Genomic DNA, 26,657 nt, shown 5'->3' with positions numbered 1-26,657 from the left:
TTCTTGTGTAACGCCTTCCCACAGCAGCTGTCACACCAACACCCAATGCACAGCTTGCAGTGTGAGCAGAGGAATACAGATCTGCTGATTATTTTTGTGCAAATGCTTTTGTTTTTCTTTAGATCAGTAGGAAAACTTGCAGAGAAACTAAAAAGAGAAGTTGGAACATCTCAGAGCAAAAACACTTCTAGAGGTTAGTTTATACACTAGATTTCAGCACTTCAGGAAGGAGTGAGACAGGTACTTTCCAGAAATGACTGATGGACTTGAAAACACTGGCAGAATTTACCATCCTCCTTGTCAGAGGCAACCCAGTCATCTTACAAGCACAGGGATGCCAGACTATGACAGGTCTAGAAAGGGCTGTCAGCATGTTCTGGGAGCTAAAACATCAAATAAGAAATCCAAACCTGCACAGAGGAGCAAGGAAGAGCTGCAAAACTGAATCCAGAAAAAAGGAGCATACAATCCTCCCGCCCCCCTTCCCATGGTTAAAGTAGTTTACTGGGAGTTCAGATGTTAACAGGTCTGTGTGAAATGTTGATGATTGCCTGCAACATCACTAATGAAGGTTATTTTGAACCATGCACAAAGCCTTCACCTCCCTGAAGTTAAGGACAAAACTTGCATGCACAGAAGCAGGGCTAGGATTTCACCCACAACAATCATGCAAATAAAAGGTGCTTTTGTCACCCTTTTTATGTCTACTTTTCCCTTCTTTGTTACTCTTCTGTTCACTGGTAGGAAGAAAAAGCAATCCTGCTGGTATTCAGAAACATTATTTACTATTTCTGTACAGAGAAAGAGTAGGTCAGATTGTGGTACATGTTTCAATTGATTTGGCCTGTTTTTCTATTTACACAAGCTTTTTCAATAGTATTAATCATTCATGAGGGATTGCTAAACTCTTCTGAGGAACTATTTTCTAATGATATCTTATTTTCAACTCCTTGCTTGAGTGCTGAGTTTTGATCTCGTAGTTGACTGCCTAAGCCTCCAGTACCACAATTTCTTACTGGTTAGAAGTTTAAGCAGCATATGGTTGAGAACCAAGTGAATACTAATGAACAACTCATTTTCAGCCCAGTAAAAAACATTTAGCTTTTAAGATCAGGAAACAAATTTCTGAGTGCCCAGGAGCTGTCTGAATATCCACAAAGAATAGCTAAACCTCAACAAATCAGGCAACCTGCATTTGGCATTTTCATTTGTAAAAGTATTTCAGAACCCACATTTGTTTGTTTGTACTTTTTCTACCATTTGCCAGCTCTATAAACAAAAGATGTTTCCCAGTGCTAACACTCAACTCATTTTACTGTTTGCATTTCAGTAGGATCTAAAAAACCCCAACACAGACCATAATATACTGCCCCCAAAAACCGACTGTTTGCTCACCATCTTGACATACATGTTAGTCATCAGATTTTTTTTATATAATCTAATTTATGCCAAAGAAGCATTTGCTAAATAGACACACAGCAACCAGTCACAAGTGCTGTTTTTTAACCACAGAAATCATGACCTACGTTTTTAAGTTATCAAATCATATTAAATTCATATTAAATACCAAAAATGTAAATTAGGTGACTATTTGTTCACTCTTCCTAAAGGAAAAGGGTTCTCTTTAAAAAATGAAAACCAGCCATCTGATCTAAAGATAAGGCTGCTTCTCTCTTTAAGATACACAATAAAATGGTGCAGACATTTTTATTCCCTATAAAAATATTTTACAGTAGAATTTTATACTTAATTTATTTGTAATAGCTTTACTGTTTTGCTCTTCCTTCTGGCTTTAAACTTTATGGCAGGTTTCATTTCGTAATTATAATTCTCCACTTTATGTTACAAGTAAATCATCCAGAGCAGTTAATTTTACTGATGTTGGCATTATATAAGAAGTCAGAAACAAACACATTATTTTAATTACTCTTTAAGCACTTGGCACTTTTGGAAAGTAAGTTTTCGGATGGGTGCTCACAGTACTTTATGTATTTATATGATTTTTCCCTTGTATGCAGCTGTAATATAACTAACCAAACAGAATGTGTGCTATACAGATTCAGGCTTGGTATTTTCAGCAGCCATGTACACCAATATGCAAATGCACAAAGCAAACAAACCTTAGTTATTAAGATTGCAGAAAGTATCATCCTTGTAGTAGTATCTTGTGTTTTATTGCCACCACTTGTTTTTTATTTCTCTTTTCAATACCTAAGTACTATGTATTACACTTACAGCAGTGAGGGAATCTTTCTCCCATCTTTTAACAAAGTACTTTTCAAACGGACTGACTTCTTGTCATTATAGTAAATATTATTAGAAAGGCAGCAAAACAGCATTCCTTGAATTCTTTGTGACTGGTCCATCGAATATCACATCGACAAGGCAATAACCATTCTGAAGGCTGTGCCGGAGCAATAACAACACTATAATACTTACATTTGCACATGTGGGGGCTGGAATCGTCCCTGGTTAATGTTGTAGAACGTGAAAGCCTGTGTGGGGTTGGAGCTGTACTCATCCACCTCGATGATGAGCCGGCTGTGCTGGTGCCTCCTGGCTGCCATGATGTGGGACTGGGCGAAGGCCATGTCTGCGCGTGGGGCTGGTGCCCTCAGGCCACCATCTCTGCTATCTCCCTGCTGCGAGGGCCAGCACCAAGACAGCACCCGGCCCGGCCAGCACACTCCCCTTCCAAACACCTGCGGCACAGGGGAGACACGCAGCGTAACTGTCGGACACTTCCTCTGCTCACAATTTGCTTTATGTAATGGGAGGTGAAGGCGGAGGGACGAAGACAGACTGCTCAAAGTATGCAAACTTTTCTAGCTCAGTGACCTGTTGAACGTGTTTTAATTAGGGGTGGGAAGCATGGAGTGAAAGTAAACTTGCTACACAACATAGCTCAAGTATTTCAGACTTTCAATCCAAATCCAAAAGAAAGGACCATCATTCAGAAAGCCACATCAAATCACAGTATTTTTCCAATACAATCATTTACTTTTTTTTTTCATTGAACTGATGAAGTTTTATTCCCCATCCTCCCTCAGAAAGCCCCCACCAAACCTGAAATGGAATACATGACTACGCACAACTCAAATGCAAGTAAATTGAATTAGTTTAACTAAATTTTCCCAAACTCTGTGACATTACAGAGAAGCATTGCAAGTGCCTGTTCTTTACATCAACAGAAGAGCGAATGGCTTTCTGTACACTTGATCCTGGTTTTACAGCATCACTGAAGGAACTCCTTGAGGAGCACACAACTCCTTGAGTGAAGGACGTAAATATGAAGGACTCCCCTCTTCAAACAATTTTCATTCAGTACTAGCCCAGCATTCTGGATTCACAGGAAAACGGAGTGATTCCAAGGCTAGCACACAGTTAAATGTTACTAAATATTTTAAAAATGTAAAATCCATATAGGTTTTTATACTTGGGAATAATTTTTTCCCCAAAGGTTAAGCAAGTCTAGAACACCAGTACCGAAAATGGGTAGGGGAAGAACAACGTGAAATGGAATGCAAAGAGTATCCCCTAGAAACAGCAGAAAGTAATTTAAATGTGAATTTTATTTCCCAGTTTTAATAAAAAATGGATTATAAGCTATAAAGGTGGGTATTTTTACAGTACAACTTTGCATCCTTTTTAAAAGTTGTCTGACTTAAATATTGACTTTCATGCAAGCAGGGGCTCTTTTCTTCTAGGGAATACAAGAAATCTGATTCAAAGACGTATTTCAGGAAAAACCACGCTAGAACGCAGCAATTCACTTCATATGCAGAGTTTTGGAGAGCAGGACTAGAAGTATTTTCTGTGACCATGCTGATGTGCCTTTCTGCCATTCTGAAGGGACGACTGCTGAGAGTGATGGATGAAGGAGGTCTTCACAGTCACTCAGATTTTTAAAGGTATTTACAAGTACTTAGGTCCAATTCGGTTTAGTGGTAGTAAAGCACTTAAGTGTCTTTAAAGATCTGGGCTGCAGCCCTCTGCTTAACTGCCGCAGATGTTAGTTGCTCCAAGAAGCGGCAGAGTATTTTTGTTTGGGGAAATCTTGTTCTCAGGAAGCTGAAATGAAAGATTCAGCTTGGTTTTTGTTACTGGCTGAATGGCTGTAAGATGATGACAACCTGCTGTCACTAACAAGCCACAGCAAAACAGCCTCAGAATAAAGGAGCAGATTCCTACATGCCCTCCCCTAGAACAGAGTGGTAAGGAAATGCCAGAGTAACAACAAAGAAAATTTGGGATTTCAAACACTCTCAGATGCCGCGTTCAGGCTACAGAAGAAGCAGCAACACAAAGGATTGTGCCAGAGCAGGGGGAGGGAAGGGAGGCACGATCCTTGTAAGAATAATCAAGTATAAATTGCTGCATTTAGGAAACAAGGAATTATGACAGCAGATGTGAAGAACCTTCCCTAAGGAGCTTCCTGTATTAAATGATGCATTGGTAAAGAAGTCTGAATAGTCAAGGTCAGAGATTTTATAGGGGGCAAACTGTTCTAAGTGAACCTACTTCTATTTGAGATAAACTGTTGGAACTGGTGACCTCTAGAAATATTCTCCAGTAAGATAAATAATTTATGATTCCACACCTCCACATAAGGATTTCAAACTACCTGAAAAACACAGCCTTTTTTTTACAATTTGGGTATTGTGCCAACTTTACACACAACTGAACCAGGGTTTCAAAGAAGTTAAGGCACTGCCTTAGGGGCCTAGAATCTCCCTTTAGCCTTGGGAAGCTCTCAGGAGCTCACAGAAGCTGAGGAAACAGCTTCTGTCAATCTCCTCTTTGGGTTCTGTCCTTTACAACTTTACATTTGTCACAAGTCAGATGTCAAATCTGCTGCAGAAACAGCAGATAAACGTGCATGTACCCCAATATCCACCCTTTGGCTCTCTTCCTCTTTCTGGGTTAGTGGAATAGCACCTACCGCCACAATCTAACTCAAAAGACAAATTTGTCTGGGAACAGAAACACATCCAGTACACCACTCAACACACCCTTCAGTGCTGAAGAACTCTTTTAAGCAGGGAATCCACCCTTACACATGGGAAAGTGAGTGAACCACACCATTTGACCAGCCTGAGAGAAGGGCAGCAAACACCCAGCAAAAAGTTCACCCTCTATACAGGTGAAAAATGGGAAGACAACCTATTTCGTTTGATGCAAGTAAAAAAAAAAAAAGGAAGGGGAAAAAAAATGCAACAGCATACTGAGCCTTCTGCTTAGTGACAGTCATTCAGTGCCAACCCTAGACACATCAAAACCATAAAAACAAGATGGAAAGGGAAGGGAAGTTCCGGGAAGTTCCAGGAAGGGAAGTTGCAGGAAGTTCTGGGAAGGAAAAGGAAGACAGATCCTAAAAAAAAAAAAACAAAAGAAAAAAAGAACAGCAGTCATAGAAATGCCCTGCACTAAACAGAAATCATCTATGTAACACACAGGTTCAGTAAGTATAATTTAATATCAAGATAATTTCAAGCTCATTTCAGGAACATACCCAGATGTCTTTGAACCTTACCTTTCAGTCTATGGCTTTCTTCCTGCATAAGTGATTGGCTGACTACTGACCCTCTTGGTGTTCAACAGAACAAGCTATCTCCTTCCAGCTTGACTGATAACCAGACTGACACCCATTAATTCCCTCTTTCTCTTTCCATTTCCAATAGTCCCCCAAATTCTAACTTTTCCTTTCTTTTAATATTCTGAAACTTACTGCTTTCCGAAACCACAGGATAAAATGCAGTGGGGAAATAATTATCTGCTTCTGCAGCATGCAAGTTTAAAAATTATATGCTCAGCATTAACAACACAGAGAGTTAAGACTCAAATCCCCACAGCAACAACATGCTAACCATCCTCTTCCCCCAGACTTATGGAGCTGCGGGATGTCTGCCAGGGAAAAACAGAGAAATGTAAAAAGGACTGCAAGAACATGAATACTAAAATAAATATCACAAACCTGGCTGCTGGAATCACAGACTGAGAAAAAGCTATTAAATCAGCTAAGCCATCTTCTTACAGAAGGCAGGAATGTTCTCTGTACATTAATTTCCTGCTGTTTTCTTCAGCATGTGTTCAAATGGCCCCAAAGTCCACTGTGTGCAATGGACACTGCTCCAGCCTTCAGAAGGCTTCACAGAAGGCCACTGTGAGGATTGAAACACCTCTCCTGAAGAATTACTGGACTAGCAGGTAGGAATACCCAGATATATTTAAGTACTTTATGAAGTCCTCAAATAAATCTCTGTATTAAGATTTTTTTTTTTTCAGCCTGAAATTTCTGGTGTTATATCTCACCAGCATAAATATCTCCCCATCTACATGAACTTCCCAGCCTTTTTATACATCCTATTTATCTTTTTTTTTTTTCATTCCAAGCCAATGTTTTATTTTGATCTCATTTCTCCACTCACAGATTTTGCCTTATTCTAGGTTCACTCTCATGACCACTGTCTCTCCCCATATCTCACTCCACTGCCCTGCTGTCCTCTCCATCATCCATCATCCCTTTGTCTCAAGTCTGAAAACACCACTGATGCTTCCTGAAAATAATTCCAGCAGCACACAATATGAATCCAGATTTGAAGCTACATGGCTCAAGCAGATGTCACTGAAATAATAATTAGAAACCAAGATAAAATATCATGATAATTTTAATAATAATTTTTAAAAGTCAGTAATTGGGAGAAAACTATAAAGGTGTTCTCTGTTGAGGAATAAACTTTGCTAAGTTGCAAACATCTGAAGGTCAAGAAGCACAATGTGACTGTAGCACATCACAGCAAGAAGCTGAACAGGGGTAGTTGCCAAATTTTCCACCACCGGTGAGACAAATAAAGAAGAGAGTGCTGGGACTCCAGGCACTACCAAGGTCAGGGGCAAAGAGGCAGCTACAGAAAAAATGTTCATTTTGCTCAGCCAGCCTGGCAAGCTGATGTTTGGGGAGGCAACGAAAGAACAAAATGTAGTATCAAAAAAAAAAAAGAAAGAGGCATTTCCATGCAGCTATAAAACATCAAAGCTGTATTTTTTTCAGAGAAAGCCAGTAAGACAAGAGCAGTAAAGCACCTTAAAGAGGACCATGAGAGTTTGTGATAGACTACATGGTGACACACTTGCTTCTCATGCAAATGCAAATCTTGGACAGTGCTAACCAGAAACTCTTTTAAGATCTTTTACAAGGGCCCACGTCTTCCCTGTACTACAGTGCCCCTCATAAACTGTCAGATCATCCCTTACATGGGGAAGCTGATCCTTTATTTAAACCCCCAAAATCACTACAATTGTCACAGTAAAATTTTTGCAACCACCAGCTTCACCATCACAAATTCCCGCTTTTGCTTTAGCATCCTGAAAAATGTTTGTTACAAACTGACCACCAGTAAATGAACGTACTGAGACTAGAAAAGCAGCTACTTACTCTGAGAAATACGCTGAAAATACTAAGGGTTTTTACTAAAATACCCATTTCACACAGTTCAGATAGGGGCCAATTAATGGAATCAGACTGCTATCTTCAGTTCTGCCATCAGAAAATTAATATTGAAATAATCCTAAAAAGGCATTATTCTGTGGGAAAGCATGAGCCAGGGAAATCACACTGCTGTTAAAATTTTTCCAGAGAGATACACTCTCCTCTTCCTTCTCTCATCTTCTGAAACAGAATGCAGGTCCCGGGAAAGCAAAACCACTGAGCCTCCCCTTGGCAGCCTGGTGTGCTCACCTGACAAATGAGGACTTTAAAGGGAAGGAACACAGTCAAACGTCGTGGACACACTTGAGGATTTTAAGTTTGATCATGCACACCTCTACTGACGGAATCATTAGGCTTCCTAAATTAATAGGATTTGTTGGAGATACATTTCCCATTTCATTTTATAAAATAAACAAAACTAAGTGCAATTCTAGGCCTTTTTAGAAAACATCTGAGGTGGTTTTCTGTGCCAGCAAATGTAAATTTGATAACTGTTATCAGTCAAATAATACTCAGTTCTGTGACTCTATCCTTTCCCTGGAAGTCACAGCTATTTCCACCCATATAAGCAAAACCAGGGAACGTAATTCTGAATTACCTGTAAGCCTCAAAACCCTACTCTTTTTGTCCTCTTCTATTTAGAATCTCCTATTTCACATATCAATGAATACTTCAGTGCCTTATCATATATCTCACATATTTGTTAACTGCAGATCTGTGGGGCACTGAGCAATCTGGCTTCTAACATGGAAAAAAACCCCAGTGACTTAAATAAAACCTCTTATTTCTCTATAATTCCAATCACCTCAACCTGCATTAGGAAAAAAAAAAAAAACAACAAAATCCCACAAGTTGTTTCTCACCATTCTAAAACACACATCACTGCTCTCCTTTGCAGGTTATAATGACCTGTCACATACAGTATGAGAAAACTCTTGACTGAATTTTTTTCTTCAAATTAGTTACTCCCTTTGCTCTCAAACATAAATATTGCACATTTCTCTCATTATTTTCTTTATAAAGAACACAAACATACTTGTGAGCTTTAGCTAATAAAAAGATTATATGGACACAGCAAGTAAGAAATGAGATAAATTATTTGGGTTTTGGGACTATGTGGTAACATCCACTTCTATGAAGTTTCATCCAAAAATATACTGTACCTACAGCATGCCAAAGTTCTTACAAGGCATCCAGGAAAGGATACAGACAGAGTTCAGAAAATAAAAAATGGGACATTTACCTAAGAAATCCAATTCTCTATTTATTTAAAGCAGTTATCACTTAGAAACCTTCTTTGTCAGTCTTATTTTGAATGATCATATCATTTTTAATTACTTTTTCTCATTTCCCTACTTAGTTCCCAAAACTATACAGTAAATGATTATTCTATTTATGAAAATTTAGTTTTATTTTGGTTCATTAGCAGTATCATTTTCTGAATCAATTTCTCATCCATACAAATAAACTGTTCATTCATTCAATTTGAAAAATCAACAAAACCTAATAATATTGCTTTGTTTCCACCTTAAAATTCTGCTTTATCATATATCCAATATATTCTGGATACTGGACTGGTCTAAAATTCACAAATATACTGAATATTTGTCAAGGCTAAACGCATTATTGTAATCCTACATACGACAGTGCCTGAATGTATAAAAACATTGTAATATTTCAATGAAATATTTAAATGGATACTTTTTTTAAGTAAAACCAAATGTTTTTCCTGAAAAATATACTATTTTGCTCAATACTACCTTTACTTATCTAAAAATACCTGCAGAGATAGATAATCTATATAAGTAATTACCTCTAAGGAAGGAAATTTTAAATAAATATCTGAGAGCCACAAAAATAATTTCTCACATTTGCCTCAGTCTCTGGCAGTAATACATAATCTGCTATGTTACTGTAAACCACTTGTATATATTCATTCAGCAAAAATTAGAAGTCCCCAAATGAGAATACTCATTCTAAAGGAAAATAGCCAAAAATACAAGTTATGTGTGGAAATTACAAAAAATGGACATTCCACAGAAATAAATTAGGGTTGTGGGGGTTTGATTCTACATTTTAGTTTGCAATTTGGGCATGTCATCTGGTTAAACTCCTGAATCTTTCAAAATATTATTTAATGAGAAGATGACTATGTAAGTGCTGAAACATATTTAAGACACAATTTGGTTTAATTTTAAATTGAAGAATGTTCTTTTTCTTTACTCTTTTGTGACAACTGGCCACATCCTCATTTCCTAGCCTAGCACAAGCCCTGCTGGGTGAAAGCCACTTCCTTGAGACACTCACTTTATCCAAATTTATTTCAGTGGAATTTGTGTAATAAATTGACAGGGTCTTCTCTTTTCGTGCAGCAGCACCGCTTGGCTGCGGATTCATTTCTATTGCCAATATTCTCATCTGATTTCAGAAACAAATCCGATGCTAACAACTCTTGAAAGGACAAGAGCACAAAATAGAAGTGGCCTATCCATCCCTGTAATTCAAGATGAATGAAATGCCAAAGTACCAGCACATATGTCAAAGGTGAGATGTAGAACACAGCTCACATGTAAATATATTTATAGTTCTACTACTTCTGACATCAGTGTCTCTTTTTCTACTAAGGCCTGGAGATAAATTATAAAATTAAACAAGCAAATTCTTCACAGCTACATTTTTTTTTTTTCTCTTACACACGAAACTTTCAAAATTTACTATGCTGTCATATTACTTCTGGTGTTTCCACTTCTCCCTCATTTAGCTGCATCTATCCCATTGAAACCCTTCATGTCATCTGATTCATGTCCAGGGAGGGAGTCACTGGGCTTGTTACCTTTATTTTTCCAGGTATTGCCTCCAGGACTGTAAGGAAAAAACAGTCAACAACCACTCCTCCTGCCCTGAAGTCATGTCCACAAAGAGCCCCCCTACGTGGTCCACATGAGATAAAGAAAGTCTGCCCCTGAACTGTGCACCGTCCATCAGCTGATTCACTGGCTGCTTGAAATGCTCACCTGAAAAATTTTAGTTGCACTGGTGAAAAGATTTTCATGGGACGCCAAAAAAAAAAGCTAAAATAAAACTACAAAATTAAGGGATGCAAAGTAAATGGAGATCAAAATGTAAAAATATCTGGGAGGAAAATAACCAAGTTCTGAAATGAACACACTGTACATTTTTTTTTCTTTTCCCTTCTGTTTTATCAACATGGTTTTTTGACGTTGACAAATCTGAGGTTTCCACTAATATGCGTTGAAATTGACATTTATTGTCATTCTTGTTGAAGGTACAAACCAGTTAACCTCTGTCAGTAGCTAAGCTCTAATCTACCCCATCCCCACTACATTAGGCAAGGTGTCTTGAACTTTTACCAAAATCCCCTGGACATTGTAAAGCCGTACAGTAAAACAGTCTCTGCCCCAGATTACAGCCTCCAGAAACTCAACAAAGGATATGGGAGGAAAACATAGCACAGGAATTATGGGTGCAATGGCAGCACGCTGTGTTCCTTCCATTTTCTTTTAGGAAAAAATAATGCAAGACTAGCACCACAAAAGACAGGAGTGGGAAGAAGATGGGATTTGATAAGAGTCGGTGATAGGAGGGAAAAGGTGATAAGGAATCAAGTGGCGTGCAGGGTGCTGGAGTTCCACAGCACATCAAGCGCAGCGATGTAATTCCAAGAGCAGGCAAAAAAGGAGGCTTGTGCAAAATAGCCAATTAGGAAAACATGGAAAAAACAATCAAAAATATCAGTAGCTGTCAGCCTCCTTCATATGCCATTTGTGCAGCTGCTCTACTGGCTTCAGTCTTCGGTTCAGTGACAAGACCCTAGATGCTGTAAGTGAAGCTGGGCTGACTGCATGGCAGGGGAATCCCATTTAAAAGGTGAAGAGGACACACCACATTAAAAATAAGCTTGCAAAGGAAAGCGATACACTCCTGGTTTTAGCAGAAATGTACAAATTAGATATATGTAAAAAGTGAGGGCTAATGCTTGCAGTTGAAATGCATTTCTGCATTGCACCTCTCAATCAGTAAAGACAAGCCCTTACTACACTGATACTAGTCTGACACAGAATACAGCATATTTAAATGATATTATGAATGCAACCTTTACTCCTGTAGTAAATCATAGCATTTTAAATTGTGACTGAATGGAAGATGCTAAGCATTTTGTGTTTAGGTTACTACAATGAATCCCAAATCAGTTATGACTGCAAGTTGCCTCATATATACCATGATAGCTAATTGTTGATCCTAATATAATTCCCACTGCCTTGTCAAAGCACGGCAAAACTGCCATACTTGTTGACAGTTTCAATGAGGTCAAGCAGTGAGCAGTGCCCAGGAATTAACTGCTTTACCTCCAGAGGTGGTTACTGCAGAAGCAGAGGAACAGCCAGTACTGCAACAGCTCTACCACTTTTTGCAATGGATCTTATCACGGACTGTCACTCTTCAACCCTGCCTGAGCATCACATTCTCATGTGCTGTTTTATTTGTAATTACATTGACTGAAAATATGATTTTGTAATAGGAAGTTAAAGGATAACAATCCAGCGACCTTAAAGAACTCTCTTACATTACCAACTTTGCTTATATTTTGAAACATAACCTAGAATAGCGAGGATTTAAAATGAAGGTTTTAAGTTAGAAATAATAATTAGAAACTTTGCTCTCAGACAGATGAAATTGACCTATGGAAAATGACCACAGAATCCCAACCAATGTATGATCCAGAACACCCAAATTTAAGTTCCCAGTGCTACACTGAGTCTTATTTTGAAAGCTCATACTGTATGTTGCAATATTCTAATACTGCTTCAGGTAACTGAACATGTGAAAAGGCTCTTCCTTCAGCTTACCTTGCACATCCCATATGAATTGTTCAAAACAAGATTCAGCAAGGATCAGATGGACTGCACTGAATTATTTTTATTATGTTTATTAACCGAGACGAAAACTGTTCTCATGGATGAAAAGCATTAAAATTCTCAATTATGAATGCACTTTCTAATTACTATTTGATATTGTTTCCATACGTCTGAAAAAAAAAAGAAAATGACTGGTAATTGACTAAGCAGTTACCTGGTTTCAGGGGATCTGAGTGTCCGTCCTTGTAATTCAGTGGCAGAACTCAAGCTGACTTAAAAACCAATGATCTCTTTATACACTCTTACTTGTTCTACTAAATAGAAAAGTCCACTTCTTTGTAACTCTTCAGGTCAAGAGGACTGCACCTAAGGCAGGAGATCTGAACATGTTTGGTTCCTAGCAGGACATTAATCTAGAGGTTTTTTTCTGATTTCATATAGTGCATTCAATTAAATAAATATGATCACAAACTACACTACATTCTATGAACCACTAAGTGAAGAAGAAGAAACATCAGAGTCATCTATGAATGTATGCCAGATCAGAACTCCAGTCTGCTTTACATTCCTGCTGACAGTTCCCATAATGAGCATGCAGCATTAAATAAAAACCATGACCTGTTTAAACAAAGATCAGAGCACCAGCTTTATCTTTGCACTCTCTAATGTTTGTTGTTTGGCATCACAAACTAACACCAAAGCAAGTCTCTTGTTAACAGCAGCCCAGAAGGTTTTCATATAGGGCATGAGGGGATGGCTCCTGTCCACCAAGAACATTTGTGTATCTTTAAAATGGGCATTTTACTCCACACGAACATATACAGGTATTCTCTGCAGTTACCTTGCTTTGAATTATACCACAGGAGATCAGGAAGAGAAAAAAAGATATAGATGGGATAATGTACAAGCAAGAAATTTTAAAGATTTATGTCTCGGATAGCTTGAGACAATGAAACAAACCCCGAGAGCCAAGCTAAAACTGTTTAAACATACCATTGAAATTTTATGGGCAGTAAGGAATATTAATCAGTTCACATACGTATCATACAAGGGAAAACTACTACATTTAATAATTTCAAAAAAATCCATATGCAAATAGAAATCAGTCTCCCTCCCATTTTTGTAGTACAATACCAGAGAATTTACAGTGTCTGGCATCACGAAACTGTTCGTTACATGTAGGTGCAACACAGATTGCCTTTTTCAATGACTCCATAACTGGTCTTTTCAGAAGATGCATGATTTTTTGGTAGTCAGATTTCAGAATATACACTTTTAAAATATAGCCTTGCATTTTAAATATCTACTTTAGAAAAACTGAGAGTTCACTTCATCACAAGCTAATCGCAAAGTTTAATAATCATGCCTAGTTATCAATTTATCCAGAATACCCGGAGCTCCTTTACACTAGTCTAAATTAACTGCAAAATTCATTAAACTGAAGTTGCAATGGCTATCAATACCATACATTATCAGCAGATGTCTCAATGATAATATTGTTAAGGTACAGACTGTGCAAGCAGGAATCTTCAACTATTGATCTTCCGCCAAAGAGAATGGAGCGTTTAAAATCTGCCCAGTTTCTTCACGTTTCCCATCTGTACCCTCAGTGTTATCCACGGACAAGCACACCCATTTATAAATGTATTCTACACTACCCATCTGGAAGTGCGAGATAGAAAACATTAATCCTAAGAAAGCAATGAAAAGAACTGAAATCTCTATCTAAACGTCCTCAACCTTTTTACCTTTTTTTTTTTTTAATTTTGGTCTGCTGTATTGCTTTAAGCGTGCTGGATACCAAATAACAGCGCAATAAATCACATGCAAATCGGCATGAATCCTACCAAACTTATTCAAGCGGTTTCCTCCCGGAACAAAACTTCGGAGGTCACTCAATCCTCTCCTACGACAAAGGGAAGTTCTTCCTCTTCCATCACCCCTTCCCCCGGCTGTGCGAGAGGAAACTATCGGGGAAGGCGCGCACGGCTTTTCCTTCGCGGTGTTCGCTGGTGACGCTGAGCACGGCGTGGGGGATGCGAGGGACAACCGGCCGGGGCGCCCGGGGGTCCCAGCCCGGCCTCCGCAGCAACTCTGCGAACAAAGTAACTTCGCGGCTGGGCGGCGGTGGAGCACGGCGGGGCAGCGGCCTCTCTGCCCTCGCCACCGAGCGCTCGCACGGCCGGGGAGAGCAGCCCCGAGTGACAGGCAGGGTCCCCGGAGCGCGCTGCCAGCCCTTACCTTGCTCCGCAGCCCGCTCCGCACGGCCGGCGGCAGCAGCGCCGCGGGGCCGGGGCACGGGATGCTGCGAGGCTCGCGGCTCCTCTCCCTCCGCCTCTCCCCCGATCCTCAGAAAAGCCCTTCCCCCCCCCGCTCCCCCCGCCCGCCTCGCCTCACTCTCTCTAGCTTTGGGGCATAGATATTATGCATATACATATATATATATATATATATGTATGTGTCTATGTGTATGTGTGTGTGTTTGTTGGTTTGGGTTGTTTTTTTTTGTTTTTTTTTTGTTTTTTTTTTTTTTTGTTTGGTTGTTTTGTTCTTTTTTTTCAGAAGCCAAGGGGAAGCTTGGTTGGGAGAAGCAAAACCCTGACGCGCTTGGGGGTGGGTAGGTGGGGGGTACGGCTGGGGGGGTTTCAGACCCTCGCACGGCAACACAGGCGGACCCATCCCCCCCGCCTCCTCGGTCCCCAGCCGGGGGAGGCGACCGAACCTCACCGCCTTCCACCGATCCCGCATCGGGAACGGGCCCTGCGCGCGATTCTCCCGCCCGGGGCAGTTGCCCGGACCCCAGCCCCGATCCCAATACCTGCGGGGACAGCGGGGCGGGGAGGCTTCCCAAATACGTACCCTGTCTGCCGGGGCTGGCTTGAGGACGCAGGATTTTGTGCGAGCGATCGTCTCCTTCTCCGGGAGCTCAGCCTCCCCTCCCCCCCGCCTCCCCTCCCCCGCCACCCCCACCTCCTTTGGGGGGCCAGGAATCCCCCACTGTCGGCTCTGCCTCCTCCCCGCCCGGCCGGAGCGCTGATGCGCCGGGGCCGCGGCGCGGCATGGCCCCGATGCTCGGTGCCCACGGCCAGGCTGCGCTGCGACGGAGCGCGGGCTGTCCCCTCCCGCCGCGGGCGCGGGTCAGCGGGGGCGGCGCGGGGCCGCCTCCGGCGGGAGGGGAGGCTGCGTGCCCCGGCCCCGCCGAGGGGCTGCGCGGCCCGGGGCACAGCATCCTTGGGGAGCGTGTTTGTGCGGTCGGGAGGCACGAACTCCGTGCCGGCCTTTCGGAGGGTGGGGGGTGCCGGTGGTCCCCCTCCTTCCCGCAGCGGTCAGAGGGAAGTTTGGCGCCGGGAATGCCGGGAGGGTTCTCCGGGCAGCGCCCCGGCTCCGAGAGAGCCGCTGCCGGTCTCTTCGGCCGCGCAGGTGGTGGTGGGCGAGAAGGGCGCCAGGGGGACTCCGGAGGTCCGGTCCTGGAGGGATGCAGGGGGACACGGGGGTGGCCGAGGGAAGGTCCCTTCCCTGACAGCTCCTGGTCTCAGAGGCACCGAGCACGCACAGCTTCCCTCTGCTTCGAAATCAGGCCATCGTAGAATCATAAATATATAATATTGCACTCCTATGATACTATGAGTAGAGAGCAGGAGAGTTAAACGCATGCATTCAGGAGAGGCAAATTACATGTAAAGGGCTTTACTGCACAACTGCAGGGCGATTCTCAAATGAAAAAAATTTCAAATCCTTACAAGAATAAATTTAATTCCTGCTCGCATGTTCCCTTATCACCTGCTAGGCAAGAAAGCGTACTGGATATCGAGCAATGACTAGTAGAGTTACATCTGGGTTTGGTACACATGGTGACTTACTGCTGATCAAACAGCAGTCTGAAAATCCCGAGCTGGAAAATACCCATTCTGGACAGAATAATTGTACTTTCCACATCTCTTCCAGGTCAGGGTTAAACAGACAGCCCTGGGAAGCGTTCTGGAGGAAAGAAAAGAAGCCATCGAGCCCCACACACGGTGCTGTATGACCGAGCAGAGGCAAACTCTCATGCAGGCTCTGCCCGGGGCAGGGGGACCCCTCGGCTGCCCTCCGAGAAGTTCTCGTGCCCTGAGCAGAGGCTCGGAACTCCAAAACTGGACCTGAAAACCTTCCCCCACAGCTTCCATTGCTGGCAAAACATATGTATTTATCTTGAAAGTTTGCATTTTGACATGTCAGCAGTTTTGCAACAATATAAATGTGCTTGAGAAATTTTTGATCGGCCTAATGGTTAGGACCTATTAGAAGCTGCAGAACATATTCACAATAAATTCACTTATTCAGATGCATGAATACAAGCTTAGAAAAGTAATTACAGGCACCTTTTTTTCAGAAATCTTGAGGCTGTGTGGTTTCCCCATGGGAAATACAAGTAATAAATTCTTACTTAAAAAAAAAAAAGAAGAAAGAAGAAAATGTGCTAAGCATTGTTCTTATTTATCGTTGTCTTTAATATTAAAAATTGTTGATTAAATGTTCCAGGTGACTCAAGGGTGGCTGGATGCAAATCCTTAATTTTCACAGAAAAATGAAAATCCTTAATTTCAACTATTCTTTAAAAGAACAAGCAGAAATATTTGATATTGGTAATTTAGATCTTCTTTTCACTTTTTAAATTTTAGTTGTCTTTTGTAAGAGAAATGGATTTTTCTTTTTTGGTGAACATGCAAACAGAAATCAGCCGATCAGTATTAGCAGATCTGGCCATTTTTCTTTTTCAACTGAGAGTTAATATTGTATCTATAGAGTTAACATCATATCTATACACATGAAATACATCTGGTTTAGGTTTAAAATATTTTATTAAAAAATTAATTCCTTACACTCTTGTTACAAAATGGTGAATAATACTTGACATTTTTAGTTATTTATGATTTGCATCAAGTTCTCTTTGTATGAAAACTGACATTCAGCTAAAATTTATTTGAGGTCATTTAAAGTTGTTCATTAAAGCAATCTTAAAAATGCTTGATGCATTTCAAAAGTATCTTTGCATTTTAAAATATTTTATTAAATTACTGAAATAATGGCCCCTAGAAGGGGAATTAAATTGGAGGCTTCTGGTAGCCATGGCTTTGACAATCTTGGTATTGAAAGAGAAAGCAGATCTTATCCTCTCACACTTGGGTTTAGCTGTAGATTGACAGAGGAAAATAGGCAATCTTACTTTTTCTTCTCTAATGTTGATTTTTCAGCTTTAATAGTCCTTAAGTGAACTACTCAAATGGATTGAAACAAAGATATTCACCCTGCCTGCAGAAGAAACTGCAGCTCTTAAAAATTGCTTTCCTGCATCAGTTGCATCCTCTTCCATCTGCTTAGCCAAGGCACTCAGGCTGGTGGTGTCACCTTCTGAAGCTCAGGAACAGCAGATACCTCTTTGTGTCAATTGAAGAGGTGCAGACAAAATTTCAACATGATTTTTTTTGTTTTAAATAAATTTTTTTGGGGGGGAAGGTACTATGGAATTATGTTGTCCAGCAACGACAATCCCTATTTGTAGAGATTTTGATCAAATTCTGAAGTAATGAAGTAAGGGACCCTTAAATAGTTAGCTTTGGTTGTACAAATTGCTACTTCAAGGTGGAAGGGCTCATATATCTCATTTTTTTAATTATTATTTTTGAAGATGGAAAATGTTCTATGTGAGCACTTAGGTAGCAACAGACAAAAATTAATTTCAACTGATAGGGGAGGAAATTATCCTCTTATCTAAAGTGAAAGGCAGTTGGGCAAATGAAGTTCAGACGATCACTGGGGAAGGCAGAAATAGATAATAAACAAAAGCCTGTATAACAGTGCATCATTTTGGCTGAATTTTTGTACTTGATTAGGCTTCTTGGTGGTTGGTAATTATTTATGTGTAGTTTAAATTAAACCTGTGTTTCAAAACCACCCATTAAATTAACAAATCCAGCCCAGTTTAGGATTTTTTTTTAATGTTTCTTGAGCAGTTTTTCCAGATAAGAGTTAGTGCAAACTTCTGTCAGCACAGTGTCACAGCAGAAGAGGAGCAGTAGACCACTGCTGAGTGACAGCCTACAGCTCTGAAATGTGCCATCCATCCTATCGTAGGTTCTCTGTTCCCCATCACTTCTGGGACATGTAGACTTCCTGCACATGCCCTGCAGAGCTCATCTGTGCCTGTGCACTCCAGCCTGCACCTCCCAGGTGTCTTCCTGAGACATCAAGATGGAATGTATGTGTGCAAGGAGCAGCTGATCCACACAGTCTGGGTAGTCTTTGCCAGGACAGGAGGATATGTGGTGCACCTGAGCTCTGAGGCATGGCTGTATGTCCATGAAACCTGGACAAATATGGAGGAACATCAGGTTGTGCCTGGGTGTGGTTATCACATGGAGAGAATGATGTGTTGTCCAGGATGGAAAGATCTGTTCCTCAGGCAGTGGAGCCTCACACTGCTAACACACACACACACAAGAATAAAAGTTTAAAAGGTTTTTTTGCTAAATTTTACATCTCTTCCTCAGAAATTTGGAAGTGGTTCTGATGAATGACTAATATCGCATTGTCATTTCTTTAGTGGGGAGGAGGTTTCTAACCTGTGTGATATTTTTAAGCTAATAAATAAACAGCTAGTTCTTAACACTAAACTTACCAATCAAATCATCCTTGTGTTGTATTCCAGTAAACCTCAGCAATCTCCTTTCACGTGGGGTTAGGTGTTCCTTGCAACTTATAAAATACAGAGCTGCGGTACTCTGCCTGTGGGGAGAAAGCCTGGAGCCACATAGTGATGTATCTGTTCAACAGTATGAGACAGAAATTCCCTATTCACAGCCCTGCACAGTCAACATTGCCTACTGGTAAATTTTAAATTGCCTGAGTCGCTTAATGTCGTGATTAAAAGCCATTTGTTTCTTTCTTGTCCTATGCTGTGTTTGGCAAAACAGAAGGAACAGAAGTCTCACAATTGCTTGAATGCCCAGCAAACAATTGCACATTGTCCAATTGTATGGGTTTTTCTTGTTCTTAAAAATATGGTCTAATAATACTATAGATACCAGAGGACCTTTTCATTTGCCCATTGTGAGCAAAATGAAAAGCTGAAGTCTTGAATACCAAAATGCAATTCTATAACTTGTGAAACTGAGTAGGTATATCCAGCAGCTACTGAAAAATGATGGGACAAAACCTCAAACTAGCCATCATTGTTTCTTCCCAAAGATGCCAATAAAAAAAGGCTTTGGAATAACATTCAGGTTTTAATTAAGACAAATGAGAAATGTCACAAATAATGCATGTTACAGGTCACAACAAAACCATGTGGAATGTAGAATTTCTCCTGTAGAATTTCTCCTTAAACACTGATGTAATTCCAAGTCTCATTTAACATGAGTTTTTCTTGAACTTTACTACTGTGTCAGAGGCTGAGATATTGCAAATGACTCTAAAACCTGAATAGCAGTTGCTTATGTTCCTAACAGTAAGATGAAATATCTGCATTCTCCTGTATTAAAAATAGAAAATTAAGTAGAGAGAATAAAAAAGAAAACAAATTATTTGCATTTTGAAAGCTGTAGAAATATATATTTGGAACAGCTCTAAAAGATGAGCTGATTTTCAGTGCTGTAAATGAAAAAATATTACTGGGAGGCAACTATAGAAATAAAAGGTTTTTTTGTTTGTCTGGTTGGTTTTTATCAGTGATATGTATTCTTCAGCTGAGGGGAAAAAGTCCATTTCAACAATCAAGTGGACATATTTGTGCTCCTGTTTTAGGAACATATTCCTTTTATAGGCATAAAACACAGTTTACTATTGGAAAATTTTCATTTATTACATTTGCTTAATGTAGGGTCTTTCATGTAAACATTATAAAAAGGATTTAGTGTTGGATTTAGAAGTTGGGGTTTGGGGTTTTTTTTCCCTTTGTTCTCATTTTCTATTTTATTTCTTTGGAGAAATCTTTTTTTCCCCCCTTTCAGGAAATTTCACATAATCTTTTCCATTCGTCATCAGCCAGGTTGCTGATTACCAGAGTAACTGCCAAGCTTTCAACTCCTTGTCATCAATGGGCTGTGAATGACAGACAGCATTAATGTTGGCAAGCTCCCACTCTCCTTTTTGCCTTTCGCAAATGTAATTAAACTGCACTAATACAGCAAAAGAAAAGCTGCAGCTTTATTTTACTCACCATAATAACATAAGAATTAAATCAGAGAAGCACACAATTCCGTCAAATAAACCCATCACGACAACGAAATTCAGAGGTAAGGGAAGTGTGGATCTATAATTTAGAGAGAAACATGAGCAGAGTCTTCCTTTCCTTTCCTGGCACTCCAGTGACTGCACTGTTTGACCTTTGGCGAGACAATGAGTCCAGCATCCAGGAGCCACTCTCTTACAGCCTGGGGAAAAGCCTCCAGTGTTTCCCCTTCTGTTGCACCTTTGGCTTAAGCATAAAGGGAATGATTAGCTTCTCCCAAAAGTGATCTGCTGTCCCCCATGTAGGGATGGCTGGATAAGGAACAAAAAGGATGGGGGTCAGAATGTACAGTCTGGACAGCACTGCATGCCTTGGCCACCAGAAGGACATGGCATTCTCTTGAGCTTTGAGGAAGCCTTGAGTCTTAGGTTTAATATATGTAGAGGTTAGAGGACAGCCAGGAGTCAGGAGGAGGAAAAAACCACAGTCCTCACCTCACTTGCAGGGCACTGTGGAAAATTTGTGGAATGCACTGAAGCAGACAAACTATCAGATTAATAAAAATAAATAAATAAATAATAATTTTTAAAAGTATATATATATATACATATATATATATTTCCCTGGATTGAGGCCAGTGAAGAAGTTACTGGCTCATAAAAAAGCAATGGAATTTCCCCATAAACCTTTGATTTCTCACAGTAGTGTTTTAGGATGGGAAGCAAGCACTCCTAAGGAGGCTGAGAACTGCCTGCCACGAGCTCTGTTAGCACAGCTCTGAGGCTGGCAAGAGAGCCTGTCTCATCCGTGAAGACATCCTTAAAAGTAACATAGTTGGCTTACAAGACAAAGCAAATTTACAGTAATGCAAAGGAATAGTTTGACTAAATGCTGACAGAAGAAAATAAAGGCTGTCACACAACTAGCCAGAAACAAGGGGCACCATATTCAAAATGGAAAAGCCAAGACCCTTCTCAGCCTATATTTGACCAAACCCTTAGGCTAAACAGATTAAGTGAGTCTGTCTGCTTGTGCAATTTGGGTGAATAATGGTGACTGTTAGCTGACAGGTGGTACCTTATAAATCCAGCCTGTGCCAAATTCTCTGAGGAACTGTTCAGTAAGTAAATATGTAAGTTCTGTGGAGTAAGCCATTTACAACTCTGAACAAATTGCCCTACAATACCAAAAGTAGCTCAGTATGATGATAATTTTCCAGAGGAAGAAAACTTTGGCTGAAATAATATTTTAGACAAAGATTAAAGCAGGATTTTTTGTAGGTCTAGAGCTGGGGTGATTTTTTTATATGTCTGCTGATGTGGCTAAAGAGTATTGAAAACCAACAAGAAAAAAAGGAAGACATGTAAAACAAAGAAAATGTAAAGCCACTGGAGAAAAAGCAGTTGTATAGGGGAAACACTAAAAAGATGGAGTTGGAGGTTTCCATTAGATTTGTTCTGATACAGTAATGTTGCTTTAAACAGCCAGTTGCAAAATGGCCCAAAAGACCTTTTGGTTGGGCGTCATGATTTTCTGCTTGATTCAGCAAAGATCAAGGCTGCAGTGTTCCAAGCCAGCTCCAGGCCCTCAGAGGGAGAAACAGCACATCAAACACCAACCTCATCTGTTTTTGCCATCAAGCAAAGAAAGAGGCCACAAAGGACATGGAAAAAACATCTCAAAAGGGCATAACTGAGCCTTCAGCTGTTCTTGTGTGTCAACCATAATTCTTGTTAGAAAAAAAAAAACATGGCAGATTTGGTTCCTGGGTAGAAACTACCTTGAATGCTTTAAAAGGCTTGCTCTGAGTTTCCACAAATTGATGATTCTCAAGACTGTAAAACTTTAATCTGTTTTTCAGACTGAATACTAAGTGAAGACTGGAAATAGAAATTGGCCCTAAAAATGAGAAAAAATGCTTTTATTGCAAGCAAGGTTTGCAGCATTCAATGTGGTGGCCTTTGATTGTTGTAGTGGGCAGCTACATTTCAGGCACTGCTAACAAAGGCTTTGGTCCAGGATTACTCCTGGCTTACTCACTGCACCTAAATAACACCCTGGGCACATGCTGGTATCTTTGAATAAAATAAGATATATTTACAAATAAGTTGGGATCAACCCAAAGCTGCTGGCCTGAAACTGCACCCAAAGCAAAGGGGATTGTGTTAAAAAGAATGAATTTAGGACTGGCACATATAACAGCAAGGAGGAAAATTCTACTCTTGGACCTTTGAACACCACAGAGCTCCCCAGAGACTTCCAGATGTGCAGTTTTGAGGGACTTTAATCCTACCAGAAAAAGTTTTTTCCTGTTTTTTTGCAATATCACATAACATTTGCATAATCAATATTATTTCAATGGTTTTTGCGTGATTTACTATTCAGAGATTAAATGGTTCTTTTGACTTTTTCTCTGTTAACTGACCAGGGCTGCAAACCTCATCTTCAATTAGACACAGATGCTATTGTTTATGGACTGGAATTAATATTACTGAAGAGGATGACAGCCTATTAAGAGTCAAAGGTGAACCTCTCACAGGAAAATTACCTTATGTTGTGCAAGAGGTAAAAACAATAGAATATGTTCACAGCTACTTGTACAAGAGGTTTCTGGTGGGAATGGACCAGCAGTGGTTCTTCAGATTCAGAACCAGAGGGGCAACTTACTTCCACCACAGACTGGAATAAGTGGAGCTATGGTTTTGTAGTTACCCAAAAGCATGGACTGAGGCTTTAACATTGACAGATTGTCATGGATTGACCCTGGCACAGTGTCAGTGCCCCCATGAAAGGTGTATTTCCAAAATGGTTACTGTGAGATGTGACCCAGGAACAGAACAAAGCAGGTTCCAACTTGGGAATGGAGGGGAAAACAAACCCCAACACTTTACTAATCTACATAGATACAAAAGGGAAAAAAGAAAGAAAACACACACAACAAACCACAATGGAACACTTTGAAAACATTCTTCCTCCCCTCACCCCTCTAACACTCAAATCCCCTCTAGCTCTACCCCTGCACCTTGCAGGGGCTCCGGTCTCCCCTCTCTCAGGCCGCATGGCCTCCCCCTCCCCCACCCAGACGCAGCTGGGCAGGGGAGAAGGTCACTCACCGGGGCCGGACCCAAAAGAGGAAGTCTCTTTGGGAATGCTCTGCTTTTAACCCCTGTGTGTTCTCAGAGGCGTATCCAAGACCCAGTGGCCACACCAGGTGCCAATTTCAAATCTGGCCACTGATTGGTTTGACCATAACTTTCCCAGAACCTCACTTCCTGTCAAACCATGACACAGACATTGATGTCTTGTCCAAATAACTTCATTGTGGGATTGATTGCAAATGCCAGTCTGAACAAGAAAGGAGCAAAGAATTGATTGCTCAGGGCAATGAGCATGTTTGGGGAGAGGTGATTTTTTCCTCCTCTCTTGTATTTCTCAGGAGTGCTAATCCAGGGGAACAGTTGTTCCAGGGATTCCCAAGAAACTGAGTGATTCCCACAGAGAGATTCTGCTACCAGAGTACTGTGCCATTTGCAACACCCATCCTGGAATACAATCTGTCCCAGTGTGAGTGAAGACTCCTAAGGTTTTTTCACCTGAGTGAAAACTGCATTCACAGTGGAACGGCTGAATTTACCATCAAGTTCTGTATAAAAGATGAGAGGAAAGCAGTAGATTATAAGATTTATTAGCTAGCTCTAGATCTACTGAACAAGAAGGATGTAGTGCAATGTCATAATTTAAAAACTGCTGGTAATTTGAGGTGTTGTAAAGTGTTATGATCTCCTTTGCATGGGTTAAAAATTTATGTAGAAGTTGCTACCAAAGAACCATTGAGACATAGGAAAAGACTCTCTTGAGCAGGATTTTGCTAAGCAGCTCTTTCTGGTATATTTTTATAAGGACTAGTATTTATTATTTGCTTGGGAATTTTGCAGTAGTTCCCAAAACCACATAGAGATCACTTGGGAAGGCATTGTCAGGGCCCTGATTGCACTAGTAAGTCTTAATGTCCCTTATGAGCCACACCTGAGCCCTCCACCCACAATCCTTGAGAGACCAGGTGCTCTATTTAAGCTCAGCCTCAGCCCTTCATTCCTTCTTTAAGCTTTGCTGGAGAAGTTATGGGTTAGAGCCCTGCTATGCAGCCAGATTTGAAGCTATGCTCTGACTTCCTAGTTTGACCTGAACCTGCCTCGTCATCACAGTCTTGCCTTAGGACCTGGATTCTTCACCGGACCTGGCCACCATCTCTGGATTTGTACCTACAGGTATTCTGAAGTTCTATGGGATGGGCCTTGGCCAGTGAGGCACCTACCTTTGTGACCCCAGCATTTCCCTTGGCTCACCTTCCTTTAGGAAATAGCCCTGCCCAGGTTGCTTCCTCACAGATACAAAGTACAGCAGAGTGCACTCAGGCACATTAATCCTCTTGTAGCAAAGAGGATTAATTAGATATTAAATATTGGGATGGGTCATACACAGGTCAAGGAAGAAGTTTTGAATTGAAAGTGTTTGAGTAGATTCTGAGACTCTAGGAAAAGTATTAATACCTGCTATCTCAGTACAAGGACTTCAGATAAGATAGTGGAGGAATTCGGAGTGGATGCTAGCAGTTCAGCTGACTTTCTTATCAACAAGAGGCAGACATTAGCATTTTGTGCTCCTTTTGAAGCTGTAGGAGTGTAGGCTAGTGCTCCTCACTCTTGATTGTGGGCTGAAGACTTTGGAAAATCTTCTACCTGGAATTTTTTTGTGGAGTATCAATTATTTAGCTCATTCTGAAGCCCTTAATTCCAAAGGGAGGAAAACAAGAATGTCCTATGCTTGCTGGATATGTTTAAATATAGCCTGTGATAAATGGGACTATGCACTACTGATGTTCTGAGTGTGTAAGCCAGAAGTACTCTCCTAGTCTTGGGTGTGGGTGCTGTGCTGAGACAAGACCCAGAGCACACAAGCCCTTCATTCAAAGGAAGGTTGGAGTTTCTCAGCTCGGGAGATCAGGACTGCAGGGTGTGTCAGAGATTACTCTTTTTCAGTAGCAAGTGTCATTTCTCAGATAAAGAGGATTTGTTAAAAGCATTTAGGCCCTGTTTGATTTTACTGGATCTAAGATAGTTCCTAAGTTTCTGGCAAACTTTGGAGATTATCATGTTCTCCCCACAGAACACATCGCAGATGGAACTACTTGGAACTGGGAGTCTGCGTCCCTATCACTGCTTTGTGAAGTCAACGCTCATTTTATCTGTGATAATCACTGAGCAGCTGAATGGTTTGGGGAACTTCCAGTTCAGAAGAATTCCTGAAAATATCTCACTTAGATTTGATTTGGACTGGAATCAAGTCTGAAAAGCCCCCTCAAATTTCCATTGAACTGCAAATCTTGCTTTTGAGCCAAATTTGATTGGAAAACTTAAACTAGCTAAACCTTGGATAGGGCCCTGCATGGATCTGATGTGAATGCAAGTAGTGTCATTGGAGATAATTTGGGGTTCAGCCCTGGATATAAATTGTCATATCGAACTGAGAGCATTTCCAGGGTTAAGATTGTTCCTCTCCCTTTCTCATCCTAAAATTTGAGGGAGTATTTGTCAATCTCAAAATTGCAAAGGCTCTTTGAGTAAGAAGCTGCTGCCCCTGCCCCTCTCATTAGGACACAATGTGTGGGGTGCCTCAGAAATTTCTGCTCATATACCTGACACTACTCAGGAGCCTTTAGTCATGCATCCCTGCAAGGAGCCTGAAAGAGACCTGGACAGGGAGTGAAAAACTCCAAAGACAGGTGCGTTGAGCTACAATTTGGAGTAGCACATGAAAACCCCTAACAGATAGGACACTATCCTATAGATAGATACTATAGACCTATACTGTAGACAGCTGCTTAAAATTATGTAATTTGTATTGAATCCTCTAGAAAGACTCCTTGACTTTTAATTCCTTTTGACAGTGACATATAGATGTTAACATATATTGGTGACATATAGATATCTATAGATATAGATTCTGTCCTAAGCTGCTGTGATAAGTAAGTGAATTTAACAGATACGGCCATGAATTGTCTTGAATTGGATCCTAGAGCCTC

At 40.7% G+C, this 26,657-nt stretch overlaps 2 protein-coding genes across 7 annotated transcripts in view; one reads left to right on the top strand and one right to left on the bottom strand.

Annotated features, from left to right (window-relative positions):
* Positions 1-15,355, bottom strand: part of MPPED1 (metallophosphoesterase domain containing 1) — a 62,546-nt gene extending 47,191 nt beyond the window's left edge. The window contains exons 1-2 of one of the 6 annotated variants that reach the window (XM_041426781.1): positions 15,226-15,355; positions 2,440-2,702 (exon numbers count right to left, since the gene is read on the bottom strand). In XM_041426781.1, the coding sequence (XP_041282715.1) occupies positions 2,440-2,591 (152 nt within the window). In that variant the 5' untranslated portion in view covers positions 2,592-2,702; positions 15,226-15,355. Of the gene's footprint in view, positions 1-2,439; positions 2,703-5,225; positions 14,161-14,213; positions 14,767-15,225 lie in introns of those variants that run through there. The other 5 variants (XM_041426784.1, XM_041426785.1, XM_041426780.1 and 2 more) reach the window with 5 other exon arrangements.
* Positions 12,827-15,969, top strand: LOC121347860 (collagen alpha-1(I) chain-like). Its single transcript, XM_041426820.1, has 3 exons — positions 12,827-12,898; positions 14,178-14,471; positions 14,929-15,969. Exons 1-3 carry the CDS (start codon positions 12,827-12,829, stop codon positions 15,967-15,969), a joined length of 1,407 nt encoding a protein of 468 aa, XP_041282754.1.
* The last annotated feature ends 10,688 nt before the right edge of the window (positions 15,970-26,657 follow it).

This window comes from Onychostruthus taczanowskii, unplaced genomic scaffold, assembly GCF_017590055.1.
Source record: "Onychostruthus taczanowskii isolate IOZ18803 unplaced genomic scaffold, ASM1759005v1 scaffold95, whole genome shotgun sequence".
NCBI lineage: Eukaryota > Metazoa > Chordata > Aves > Passeriformes > Passeridae > Onychostruthus > Onychostruthus taczanowskii.
This window is presented reverse-complemented; position numbering and strand designations above follow the sequence as displayed.